This window comes from Uloborus diversus, unplaced genomic scaffold, assembly GCF_026930045.1.
Source record: "Uloborus diversus isolate 005 unplaced genomic scaffold, Udiv.v.3.1 scaffold_306, whole genome shotgun sequence".
In the NCBI taxonomy this organism is placed as follows: Eukaryota; Metazoa; Arthropoda; class Arachnida; order Araneae; family Uloboridae; genus Uloborus; species Uloborus diversus.
In genome coordinates this window covers 76,706-91,286 of record NW_026558468.1, presented here as the reverse complement: position 1 = coordinate 91,286, position 14,581 = coordinate 76,706, and the positions used below count along the sequence as shown (strand labels likewise).

At 32.0% G+C, this 14,581-nt stretch overlaps 1 protein-coding gene across 3 annotated transcripts in view; it reads right to left on the bottom strand.

Moving 5' to 3' along the window:
- Positions 1-14,581, bottom strand: part of LOC129233277 (nucleolar complex protein 4 homolog) — an 86,844-nt gene that overhangs the window by 16,869 nt on the left and 55,394 nt on the right. For 2 of the 3 annotated variants that reach the window (XM_054867327.1, XM_054867329.1), the window contains exons 10-12: positions 9,441-9,551; positions 7,191-7,351; positions 3,227-3,309 (exon numbers count right to left, since the gene is read on the bottom strand). In XM_054867327.1, coding sequence (XP_054723302.1) covers positions 3,227-3,309; positions 7,191-7,351; positions 9,441-9,551 — 355 coding nt within the window. The remainder of the gene's footprint in view (positions 1-3,226; positions 3,310-7,190; positions 7,352-9,440; positions 9,552-14,581) is intronic. The other variant, XM_054867328.1, reaches the window with a different exon arrangement.

The window sequence follows — 14,581 nt, the reverse complement described above, 5'->3', positions numbered from 1 at the left end:
AAGAATTCAAGCAATAAAGAAATTTTTCATACATTTTCAAGGTTTTCAAGCACTTGAAAAAAAAAAAAAAGACCTTTTTTCCCAAGAACTTTTCAAGGTTTTTCATGGGCGTACGAACTTGGTTTAATACTCGCTGCGGCGGAGTGTTGGGGTGTACAGTAACTTTTAACGAAATGAAAAACTTTTAAATCTGATATTTAAGTAAAAAAAATATAACAGCGGACTAATCGGACCAAAATGTTAAAAAGTGGTCTAAAGCGGACTTTACCATAAAAAACGAACTTTGGCGGGAAAAGCGGTCCATCTGGGAGCCCTGCAAAGATAAAATGGCGTCTGCGCGTGCGTGGCTCGCGAAAAAGGCAGTAGCTAAAAGTCGAGGGAAAAGTTAAAAAAAAAAGGAAGCGTAAACTGAAAATATAGGAATTATAGGAAAATAGGAACTTTTTCAGAAATATAGGAAAATATAGGAATATAGGAACGCTGCGATGCCTGTCTTCAGCAATGATGATTAGGCAAACTATTGTGAAAAAAAAATGGAAGATTGAAGTCAACAACTTTTTTTAATTGAAACAAAGTTATGGTAAAAAGAACACTGGGGAAAGCCCTAAAGTTTTGTCTTCACGTGATGGAGGAATTGTTTGTAAACCTACATCGTCTAATTGTACTCAATCGGGAAACTTATTCAAAAAAAATGTTTAAATGTTTGTCAAAAACGATGTATAACGCAATTAGAAGGTGTGGAGGTTTTATTTATGCAGCAAAATTGTCTAACCCTCATCTTCTGATTAGGCACAACATAGGGCATCTGAACTTTAGCCAGGAAATCATAACCTGAGGTAACCAATGGGTACAAATGAGATTTCTGACCAAAATAGGTGGAATTTAGATGGACCAGACAGATGGAAGCACTATTAGCATGGTTTACGAAAAGAAATGGAAATATTCTTTTAGCTCCAATTAAATGGAGACTCTAGCATGACTTGAGAGTGCTTTGCTTATAATGGTGTGGGCTCCGTTATGTTTGTTTCAGGTAAAATGAACTCACAAGCATATCAAAATGTCCTTGCAAGCCATCTTTTACCAAATGCAGAATTTATTGCTGGAAGAAATTTGAAATATCAGCAAAACAGTGCACTTATCTATTCGAGTAACAGTGCAAAAAATTGGTTCCAATTCAACAATGTTAAAACTTGGAAATGACCAACTAAGTCTCCTGAACCTAGTCCATTATAGAACTTATGGGGTGACTTAGTAAGATCATTTTATGCCAATGGGAAACGTTTTGCTTCATAAAACAGAGCTGAAATTGAATATCGAAGATGAATGGCATAATATAGATCTGAACTGTGTTAAAAACTAGTTTTATCCACGAAAACAAGAATATTTGAAGCAATTTGAAGAAATGACTCCTACGCAAGCTCATAAATGTTTTAATTTTTGTCTTAATATGCTTTTTTCTATGTTGGCCTTAAAGTTTTTACTCAAGTTCAAATACTGATCTGTAATATTTTCTGATAAAGAAACACTTACAAACGAAATGTTTGGCCTTTTTTACTTGTAATCAAGGTTAATAATTATCACTCAAATGATTCTTTGATCCAAAGTTAAAGATGTGTTCAATTTCTTACAAATGTTAACTGGCCTTAAAGTTTTTACTCAGACTGTATGTTAGTTAAAATTAAATGAATTAATGAATAAAATACACACTTTCTACAAAGTAGTGGGTTTAGCAGGTGAAAATGTTTTGGTTTGTTGGGACAGCTTCACCTTATGCATTTTCAGTCGGAAGTAAATTAACAATGACACATTCAATTATCCCGAATGCATCCACACATCTCATTTCAAAATGCAACCAATTTGTAAAACTTATAAGTCTTAATGAAAATAAACTTGTCTTGCTACAGAGGTGTGAAAACTATTAGAACAATTGTGATTTTTTCAGTTTTTCTTGAATAATTTGGTATATACTTGCAATAATTCATGAAGGATAATTTGTTTTGTTATTCTAATCATATTTTCACTCCTTTAGAGTAGTTTTGGTTACATTACTTTGTTAAATGTTTGCATTTATTAAATAGAGAAACATTCGATTTAAAGTAATGAAATTGTTCGCATTGCATAAAGCATTTGATTAACAATCAAATTTAAAATAAATTAAAACTGTCAGCTTGCTATGCTAATATTTTATATCCTTTCCATGGATTGGCATCAGTATCATTTTATTCTTAATGCAATTTTTTTCGCAGCTTTAATTAGTTTATAATCGGCAGCTTCTTTTCTTTTTGTTAAAAAACTATTGCGTGACCATAAGCAAAAAAAAAAGTGATTTTTTCTAGAAAACTAACAGCAATAAAACATTTCATCCAAGAAAATCACGACAAGCAACAAGAAATCGCTAAAAACTAAACATTTAGCAAGCATCTGTGTGTAGAACAAAAAAGTACTTTGAATTTCAAATAAATTCCAGAGTAGAGAAATGCAGTAGATAAGTAAATTTATTGCAAAAACAGAAATGAAACTAATTCATGTTGCCAAAACTAACAGAAAAACAACTGATCATGAACTAAAAATATCTCTATAAGTGTAAGGAGTAAATGTATGTGATTCTTCGATTCATAGAAAACTCATCTCAGTTTAACTTGGTGCTCGTTATCCTCGTAAAAAGGGCTAAAATTAAATTTGCTGTGACAAAGAAACTTGCTTGGGCAGAAACTGTGCATAACCTATTTACTAGTAATTGGACCAATGTGAGAAATATTAATTTTCCTTCAAATGTTCAGTTAAATTCAAGTTGTTGAGGGTCATTCCATGTCAAGTGATCCAAAGTTTTTTCCCTCACCCTTTTGTATTTCTTCCAAATTTGGCTCATCAATTGTACCCTTTGAGGTAATCAAAAGTCCAATTTTTAGATTTTTTCTCTATTATTTTTTTATTTATGACTCTTTGATTTTTCGAAAAATCCTCTTTTTTTCATGGATGCTTGAACATAAAATGGACAATAACTCAGCACCAAATATAGATAGAAAGATTTGGTAAAAAGCATTTTCAAGTACATTTGTTGTACAACAAATTTCCCATCTCTGTATTTATTCTTTTTGAGTTACGTTTTAATTTAGATGCCACCCCCTTCCCTCGCTCTACAACACAGAACATGATCAGCTTTCTGATGATTAGTATTGAAATTAATTAGTTAGTGACAAGCCATAACTTGTAAAATTAAACTCACTTTCAGCTCCCAGAGAGAACTATCAATAGCTTTGCTTGCAGATGGATCTGTTTCATCAAAATTGAAGGGATCACATGAAAGACCTAAAAGAAATTAAAATAAAACTAAATATATATGTTACGGCTAAAGTAAGAATAACGGGTAAACCTAAGTTTCCACATTTTGTTTTACAGTGGAATTTTTTGAATCCTTGACCACTAGAAGTTGATTGTAGGTTTGCAAGTTATTGTAAAGACTTGTTCTCAACTGATACATCCCCAATGTTTACCAATTGGGATTCACATACAGTAAATTAACTTCTTGAAAACATTTCAGGAATTTTTCCTTTCTCAATACCCAATTTATACAATCCGTTCTCATTACATTCAAGAACTGCTAAAATAATATTTGTAAAGTCACTCCTACCTCTATCTACGTCAGGAATTATAACTCTTACGTTATCACCAACATTGCAAGGTGGATACTTGGTATTGAACAAAGATATCATTTTTTAAGCCTGTTCTGCTAAGTTTGCTTTCGCTTCGTTTCTATTATTGATTATGTTATCTTTTTTCGAGCATAAATCACATAATCCATTTCTGTTTTTGCACAGTTCACACTCAGCACTAAATAACATTTCTTCTTCACTTTCAGTGTCTTTGAGGCATTGTTCTTGATCTTTCTGGTTCTTAATTAGTTCCTCTAAGTTCTCTTCATTAAGGACAGTATCAATTATTTCATACGGGAGACCAGATGACTTTAAACCTACTTTCATATCACAGCCGAACATTGCTTTATATGGTGAACGTTTTATGCCAGCATGGTAGGCTCTGTTTTTCATTAGCTGAACAAATCTGAGTCCCTTCAGACCATTTTTCACAATTTTCGTCCTTAATCCAGGTCATGAGCACATTTTGAACAGCCTGGTTTGCTCTTTCAATGCTACCCTGACTTTGACTGTGACGTGGTTTCCTGTGTATTATTTTTAATCCTGTTGGAAAAAAATTCAGACAAAAAACCTTAAAATTGACTTCAATTTTGAAAGGATTTAAAAAGGAAATCCCATTATTTTCCCTAAAGTTTCTCAAAATTTCTATTTTTGGCTTCAATTTTCGAAATTCCTTCATGGAAGGACCTTGAACCTCCAAGACTCGCTTCTTTTAACACCACCAAATATTGATTCCAACTACTTTTCATGCTTTAATTTTGAAAAATGTCTGAGAGAGAACCCTCAATCCTCGCATTTTCATCCTTCCTTAGATATCACCGAAAGCAACTAAAATGCATTTTCAGGATTTACAGCTTTTGGTTTGTATTACTTTTCTCAGAGAAATAAATTTTATTTCAAGTTTCTCATAATAAAACTTTTCTTAGTTTTTATAAATGCATACTTTTTTTTTGAGCAATCACATTGCTTATTGTTCTCACTCAATTGTTTTAGGCATGTGTCCGTCTGTCCTTTGATTATATTTTTGCCACTGCCTTCCTCTGTAAGCACCATCACTGACCAGCACCTCAATACTGCTCATCCAGCCAGCTATTAGGTGGTGCCATCCATATCCTACACAAATGACTGCAGACAAACGTCTACAACAACAAGTCATCATACACATACATGCCGGCAGACACAAACATCTACAAATACGTGTCTACACACACATGCACGAACGCCTACATATGCACACGCACCGGGATTGCAAAAAGCAAAATTTAAATTAAAGATGCCAAAAATTATGTTTTTTTTAGCAATCACAAATTGCTTGTCGTTTTCATTTGACGGTTTCGGGCGTCTGTCCGTCTGGCCTTTGGTTTTATTTTTGCCACTATTGGTGGATTTATGGAGGAACTCCACCTCGATTGTCCCGGCAGAATGCTGCTTCACCAGCGAGCAGTTTCCAGGTTGGGTCCATATCGTACACACATGCACACTAGGGTGCATCTTATAATGCACATTTTGAAAATTTTTTGAATTTCTCATAGGGCACCCCTTTAATTGCTTCCTTTTGATGAAAAAACACCCACTTAAAAGTTTCATAGAATTTGAACAAAATTTAGAGGTTGCTTGCTACCAGCCATTAAAATTACGTTCATTGTGAAAAAAATAGAGTAAAAATATATTCCCAATTTTCTATTGCAATATTTGACATCAACATGAATTTCAAATACTTATTTCCTTTGCATAAAAAAAAAAAAAAAAAAAAAAAAAAAAAAAAAAAAAAAACAAGCATTTTATGGTTGCTATTCTGTGTAATAATGTCAAACAAAAATCATGCAAAAGTTACACTATGCCATTCGTATCATTGGTTTACAATTTCAGTCTTTTACATTCACCAATATTGTAATTTTTTCCCCCTTGTTTTTAGTAATGTGAAATATACAAGCCTTTTTCTGATTGCTACTCGTCATCCAAACTATTTGATAATATCTCTTCGAAAAAACTTGATGAAAAGACCATTATGGTGAAAAATCTGAATGTTAGTAATGAAATACTCTATTTTTTCCCCTTTGGTTTAGTTCTACAACACCTGCTGTTCAGTGTTTCATTGGAGGAGTTGTTCTTTTAGGTTTCTTAAAGAAAGAGACCAATTTGAAGTTTGTCTCTTCAGAAATGACATGTAGATCAAATAAAATTACTTGAAGCAACAGTTTCCTTCTTGTAAATGAAAATGCTTTTCAACAACAAAAGACCAAATCTAGATGAACTTTATTGCAAATTCTTGTCCTTCAGAATCAGTCAAAGTACATTCAATTACAACAGATGCTTTAAAAAAAAAAAAAAAAAAAAAACTTTCACTACAGTTGATTTAGATTCCTCATGATTTTCTTTCTTTCAAAATTTCTTCTTTTCATTCAAGTTCTGTTGCCTTTTTAAATAGAGATTTATTTGTTACCAATTTCCCTTTGTCCTCCTAAGCTAGTTTTCTTTCAGTTAGAAATAATTTCTCGCCTGGAAGTGAAATCTTACGTAAAGTATCATCAGCAAGAGCGAGGTCAAGCAAATATCTAATGATGGATTCCAATAGTTTTGTTTTTGATTATTGAAATATAACTCTTAATTTTCTTTTTGAGTTCTTAACTGACAGCTTGTGTTTCTTTGAGCTGCTAACCAACAGTTAGTTAAGAGGTTGAGTGTTGATTGTAGCTGCAGTTAATTAACATGATTTAATAAAATATGAAATAATTTCAAAAACAGTAAGAATCTAATTTATTATTAATTAAAATTAATGACAAAAAGATAACATAAATAAATATTATAATAATCAATGAAAAAAAAAAATATTTCATATTTTGCAGCAATGGTAGCAACCTCTAAATTTTATTCAATTTTTATTTTTATGATATGTGATTTTTTTTTCATCCAAAGGAACAAAATGAGAGGGTGCCTCATGAAAAAATAACATCTTCAAAAATAAGATGCACCCTAATGCACACCTTAATATACACACACCCGCCTACATACACACATAGCTTGCGTTCGACGAGCTCGAACGGTTGGTTGATCACGTGACAGCTAATGACATCAGAGCATGCTAAAGCATTGGAGCTGAGGTCATTATTTGTCATGCGATCAACCAAATGCTTAGCTACCGGTCGCTCAAGGAATGATACCATACTTATACTCATGATTGCGAAGAGCAGAATTTGAGTTCAAGGTGTCAAAATTCAATTTTTTTTCAAAAATAAGACTAAATTTTTGTTTAAGTAAGACAAAATCTCGAAAGGGGTAGCATATTAGGTATTTGCGCGCGGGCAGCCAACACCTTAAGAGTGGTTGATGTATTGTAAATCTGTTTTCACTCAATATGGCATTTTCGGTACTTTCCCCGAGTCTGAATTCAATTAGATTACTTTTTGCACCTGACATAACTAAATTATATACAGAACCAAATAAATATAGAATTATCACTGTACAAAAAGTATATGAACAATAAACCTAAATGGAAAACAAAAATGACTGATTTTTATCAAAAATATAAACACTTACTTTTGGGATCATTTCGGTGGATTAGCACATTGAGAGTAGGATGGCGTATGAGAAGGTTGCATACAAAAGGCACGATTTTCATAAGGGTGTCTGTTCTTGACATTAAGGAAATCCTGCTCAATTTTTTTGCAAAAGATGCCACAACATACGCTGGTAAGTGTCTATAGAAAATGAAATTTATGTGAAAATACAATTAGTTTTAATGTATATATTGGAAGCATTGGATCTTTTTAAAAAATCTTACTTCACTTCAGTTTTAGACTCGTCCCTTTTTTTTTTCACTTTTAATAATTGTTGAATGATTTAATTTTTCAGAAGAAAATGTTTGGTGATATTTGAGAGATACTTTGTAGTGCTACATTGCAATGCATATAAGAATAAAAAAACAATCATTGTTTTCCTATACCTTTAGCAGAGGTTGCTGAAAATTGTTTCATACATTGAAAAGAGGGTAATAGAGAGACAGAGTGTGCACAAAATAAGAGATCATTGTGCTCTACTTTTAGAGAAAGTTAAGAACTGAGAAATAATTTGAATGTGCCCATCATACTTGAGATGATCACTAATCATACATTTGCAATATACAGTCAAATCTCGATAACTCAAAGCTTATAACTCGAATATTCCTTTATCTCAAGGTTTTCATCGGGTCCCAAACTCTTGAGACTTGTCTCAAGAGTTTTGCATGTCACTGTCTTTGTCATGTTTTCGTGTCATTGTCATTGTTTTTGTGTAATAAATTTGTGACTTGTTTTGCATCCATTATTTCTGGCTTTGCGTGCATGCAGCGCGTCAGTGTTGGGTTTTTGACCATTTGTTTCTTATGTCATTCTTCCTTCTTATCCTCCCCTCTAACACCTTTTAATAACTTGCTCAAGAGTTTAAACTCACCCAGTATACATGTATATCATATGCTTGTATGTAACTGTCTACTTGAGTACATACGCCTGAGTTATATAATTCTTTGCATGTATATGAGTATGAGCGGATATATATATGCATAGTCGAATGTATATCTGCATAGATAAATTATACTTGCAGATACCCATATTACGTGTTTACTAGCGCATTTACGTGAATGCGTATGCATATGCATATACTGGTATATTTGAGTCAAAACAATACATATTAAGTGAAATTATTAATTAATTGAAATCTGCCTTATACTTAGTGATATTAGAATAACAATAATCGTTAAGCCTAATATTATGGCCACTTTACCCCATCTTACTTAAATTGTTCTAAAAAATTATCAAAATAGATTCAGCTAACTGCTAATGAATAAGAGTTCTTCAGACAAGCAGGAATGTTCCTGAGTAGTCAATCTGTTCATAATTCTAACAAACAAATTTTTTTCAAGGAAGTTAAAAGAGGTGTTTAGATTTTTAAATTTATCATACTCATTCAAAATATTTTTTTTTTTTTTACCAAATAAAATCTTGCCAGTTTAAAAATTTTGTATTCAAAATGTAGTTTCTAACTGCCCTACTCTAAAATAAAATTTTCATTCATTTGAACATTTATTTCCATATAGCCATCTATTTGTCGTATGACCACTTTACCCCCACTGACCACTTTTCTCCACCAGACCCAACAAAAGAATGAAAAAAAATTGGATGAAACAATGACACTGGCTTATTTTTGCAATGTTTATAAATTCCCTTCAATTCCATAGTCTTCTAACTCTATTAAGATAAAATTCACAAAATGATGTTCGCAAGACCAAGAAATTATCTACTTCTAGAATAATTGGGGCAAAGAATGGCTTTTTGAATTAAGAAGTAATCATTAATGAATTTGCAGTCCATATGAATGAAGTTGATCATGCATTTTTAGATATGGTCATGCCTCTGGAAACAGAACTGATTTAGCATGTGAAGATTGAGATAGGCCACATGACAATAAAAGAATTTGGATGCCTTTTGAAGGCTTAACATACAAACAACAAAACTATTTTTGCTTGCTGTTAGGAATGTTGAGACTTAGTAAGATATTTCCTTTTGCTTCATGCCTAGAATTTAATATAGGAATTCATAATAACTGTATGTGAAAATGTTAGTAAAACAAATTTTTTAATTCGTTTTACGGCAGGACCTAATGCAGAAAAAAAGCCCAAATGGTTATGTAAAATAATAATAAATTTTAAAATGCATGAAGGAAAAAAAATCTTGATTAAAATATTTCAAAATCCATCTTCTTGATGAAGCTGTAATATTATATGCATCATTATTTCATTCAAAGTATACTTACGTAGATGATAAAAACAGATTTGACAAGTAAAAAAACCTTGCACTTAGTTTTCCATTTACAATTTTTTCACTGAATAAAGCATACAATTTTTTGTAAAAATCTGGATATTCCCTACAAAAAACAGAATTATTTTACTGAAACAAGCAAAATATTTTGAAGTACATTTAAATAACATTTAAAATAGAGCAGCTTTTAAAAATTTATATGTTAAAACTCAGATGCATAAAGCATTAATTGTTCATGTTATGAAGGTATGCAATTTCTCACTATACAGGATTAGTTTTGGTAAGTTTCCTGTTGCTCATTTCATACTGATACTGCCTAGTGTCTTATAGCATAATTTGTAAGTAATATTCTCTATTACGTCCCTGAGAACTAAGCTTTATATGTTTAGTAGTACAGTGAAACTTCTATCAGCAACCACAGCCATTCGCAACCAATTTTCTTCTCTATCTACTCAATGCTAAAAATTCTCTCGGAAAATCTAGAATATATACCTGTAGAAACGTTGATCTTCTACTAAACAAATAATATCTATCCTGCAAAATAATCAGGGTGGCGACAGAAACTGGAAGAAAAAGTTCCCTGAATTTCCCCTGATTAAGTTCACCAAATTTCCCTGATTTATGTTACCAATGATAATGGTTTCCTTTCTTTGCCCTACCTGAAAAACATTGCATATTAAATTAAATGCAGTGTTTAAAACTGTTTAAGCTGTTAATTAAAACATATATTTTGAAAAGATGCTCCTTTTTTTATATTAAATTATATTTGTATATTAAATAATCGACAGAGAAATATTGTAGGAAATCTAAAACAAATACTTCCAGGAACCAGTTAACAAAAGAATTCTAAGAAATTATTGAAATCACTCTTAAAGATATCTAATCGTCATAAAACTGAAATATTTAAATGGAGATAATCTTGAACTGAATTTTCAAGCAGTATAATTGTTGTTGCAAGAATAACAAGTGATAATTAAAGTATAGAAGTAATGTAGTTTTACTTACATAAATAATACTGCAGTGTGCAGAATGTAAAGTGTATCTGAAGAAATTAGTTTTCAAGATATTTGAAGAAATGTGTGGTGAATTCAGTACTAACAATAGGAAAATGTTGGAATTAGACAATTTTTTCGTGCGTCTTTTTCAGCAGAAACCAAATAAGGGGGTATTTAAAATAAAGATAACGTACACTAGATGACAAAAATGCAAAGAAAAGAAAAATGTGCAGTTACTGCTTTTTACCTGCACACGGCAGAATAGACATATTTATGTAAAACAAATTGAAATCTTTCAACAAGAAGTCATATTCAGCTATTCTGTAATCAAGAACTTAAGTTTTAATGAACGAATGCAGCATTTTAACTATTAAAAATAATTAAAATATTTACTTATGTACACAACTCGATTTCAAATGATGTTATTAGTTGTCGAAAAAAAATCTTAGATTACTTTAGTAACAAACACCATTAAAATGCAAAAAGAAAAAAAAAATTAAATTTAAAATGTATACCATTATGGTTTTAAAATAAAAGTTTTAAAGTCTAAAATAAAACCACTTCGTGTAATCTGAAGTAGGAACGAATAATACCATGGCGAAAAATAAATAAAAAATTAATTTTAAGTCAAAATTCAATTTTAGCAATTAAATTAAAAAAGCCAAGTGAAACTTTTAAGATTTTTTCAGCATTAATTTAAAAAACAAAGATTCTTTCTTGAAATTCTGATAACAGTATGCTAATTACTTCAAGACAATGAGTAAAGGCAATGGAGCAAAGTCATTAATGATGGCTTCCTCTTTGCCAGTAGGGTTGTTTATTTTATGTAGCATGGAATGGGTGGAAGGAAAATTCAAGCAATGTAAAATCAACAACTTTACAGACACAGAAGCAATCTTGGGAAGCTCATCCTAAGATTGAATACTTGGACCTTGATGAAGAAATATGCACAAATATGTGGCACTGTATAATCACACCACATTAATTTTACCTTTTTAAAACAAATAATTGGCGGAAAATTCGTAGGGAGTCAAAGTACTGCATTTTGCAAAGAATTTTTTTTCCCCTTCATTTGATAAATTTTCCCTGAATTTTTGTTATTTTTTCGAAATTCCCTGATATTTCCCTGATTTTTCCATGAGTGATCAAGTTCCCTGACTTTTCCCTGATCTCCCTGATCTGTCGCCACCCTGATAATATTTGACTGTCGCAGAAAAAAATAAGAAAAATAAAGGATGCATCTATTAGTTTTCATGGATGCCAGCTTTTGCAGATGTATATTAGTCTCTAAATTAAGCAGAGTCATATTCAAGTGGGATGAGAATCAAATTTTTACTTTTCCCCTCATTCAGGTAAATTCATCTTAACTGAACGTTTGCCAATTCCATATGATCCACAGGCCAAGTGTATATGTAAGTTTCTTTTCACCCCCATATTAGGGAATTAATGTGTTTCTCAACCACCTTTATGGGTGGTTTTGCCTCCATAACGGGACAAAAACTACCCAATGTGAATTTGTGGGCATCAAAGGACTTCTGTGCCAAACTAAAGTTTTTACTGGCATCATTGTTCCACAAGCTTGAGAATTTGCAGAATTTCCACCTTTTCTGCCTTTGAAAAAGAATTAGTTGTTCTCCAAACTCTGCTCCAAATTTTAATTAGTTTTATTTGGATCACTCTTTATGGTTTTATTTATGCCTATTTGAGGATGATTGGGACTGTTGCTGAGACAAGATGGATTACCATTACGCTAGGAACTTTACAAGTAAGGGCTCTTTTTTGGTAGTGAAGTGGAGCGGAGCGGTCTGTTGGAAGCTCTGCTACACCTATTTTTTTGGATGCAGCAAAGCAGATGAAATCCCCCACTCACTTAGGTGTTTTCCTTTTATTGAATATTACACAATGCATAGTGGATTAAAACGCACTGGACATGGTTAGATTCAATTCTCCCCCCCCCCTTTTTTCCTTTCAAGAGTATCATGCATGCTTTGGAGTTTTTAACTCATTTAGCCTAATTATCCATTTAATGTTGCTATTTGGATCTGGTATTTGTTACTTTGAGATTTCCAATGCTGAAGAGATCCAGCTCAAATCAGCCTTCTCTTTGTTTTTTGGCCTTTTTAAAAATGTCCCAACTTTATTCTTTTCTCCTTTTTAAGTATGCTTTTCCTTTAATTTGTTTCTTTCCACATATATATACATATATCAAATATATAAAAATCTCCTGTCCCAGTGTTAGTTATTGAACTCCTCTGAAACAGCTTAACCGATTTTCATGAAATTTTTCATGTGTATTTGTTAGGTATGAAAATAGGACATAAAGTATATTTCATATAGCTAGGTAATTAGAAAGTCCCTTTTTAGAATTTTTTCCGCGATGTGGCAGCAAAATATCCGAACATCGTCCCACTAGATGGCGCTTTGGAAACTCTCCATGATTTAAAATTTTATTTATTGCCATTTTCTATTTGCAACAAATAACATGTTTGAAACTAATTTAAGCTAAGGGTTTTTTCCAATGATTTTCAGTTTTGCTCTTTGATTCTTTTGCAGAAATAACTTGATAATTGGGAGATTTGCAATTAAAAAATGGAAAGGGGGGGGGGTTGGAGGGGTAAATTTTGGGAATATAGGTATTTTAGACACCAAATAAAAGAAATACAAAAAAAAAAAGGTCAAAAAATCTTATACATAAAACTGTCATGTCATAAATTTTTTATGAAATATTTTTTACGAATTTTTTTATGTGTATTTGGCAAGTATGAGAAAAGGTTGTAATGTATATATATCATACCAATAGGTAATTAGTGCGTCTCAGTCTCTATCTAGAATTTTTTTGGCTATCAAGTGTCAAAATGACGCGACGCTTTGGCAAAACATCAAAAAACTCTCAAAGATTTACAATTTTTATTTGTTGCCATCTGCTATTTGTTAACAAATAAAATGTTAGAATAATTTATGCAAGGCTTTTGCAATGATTTTCAATTTCGCTCTTTGATTCTTTTGCAGGGGTATTTTGATAATTGGGAAATTCACGATTAATGAATGGAAGGGTGAAACTTTGGGGTTATAGGTATTTTTTGATTCCAAATTTTGAAAAAAAAAAGAAAAAAAAGAAAAAAAAAAAAAGAAAGAAAATCTGGATAGTGACATTCTGATTATACCTCTGGCAGTTTCGGTGGGTAAAGGTGCATTTTTTTCCGGGGAGGGGGATTGCACCATGTGAAACTAGCGAAACATTTCTCATTTTGCCAATGCTTGCTGAAATATGATCTAATGATGACATCGTATTATGGGTTGCATCATTTGGTATTCCAAGAACTTTACTGGATGGATGCAGAATAGCTCATTCAGCATTTAAGCTGCCACTGAATATTCAAAATAACCCAGATGCAGTGTACATCAAAAGGTAACGAGGCACTCTGTTACTATCAAGTGATTTCAGACAGACATTTCCGTCATTCTGCATTCAGAAATCGCTGATGAGATTAAAGTTTACTTGAAATCTTCATCACTGTATCATAATGTTGAAAAGGTCCAGCTAAAACATGAATGTCCAAATGCTAGATCCATTTGCTGTCAAATTCTCGGACCCATTGTGAGACATTGACGAATGAAAATTTTGAATGGATAAAACTGCTTGCTAATTTCAGTACCTTTGTTGATTTGAGAAAATGTTCTCATTGACCGCAATGTATGCACACAATACATGCATCATTCGTGACTGGCAGAAAGAGCCATATTTGGCAGCAAAACATGTGAAGGTTGGCAATTTATAAACTTCGAGATACAACCTGGCGACTTGGTGTCATACAAAATCAGTCGATACAGTTTGCGATTATCGACAGTTGCTGTCGAAGCTGTAAATTATCCAATTTATTTTTTGAATCCGAGAAAAAATTTATGCGGCAGAACAAGGTCTATCAGATCAGCTAGTATATATATTATTTCATAGCAATAATAATATGCATTAAACATACAAAAAATCAGCGGCCTTTCAATTTGTCAAATGTTTTCCGGGACTTTTTACAAAAAAAAAAAAAAAAAAAAAAAAAGATGAAACAATAACCTGGCTGCCAGGTACTCACAAAATTAAAAAACTTGAATATTTGATACTCAAGTACTTGTTGCACGCTTCAAC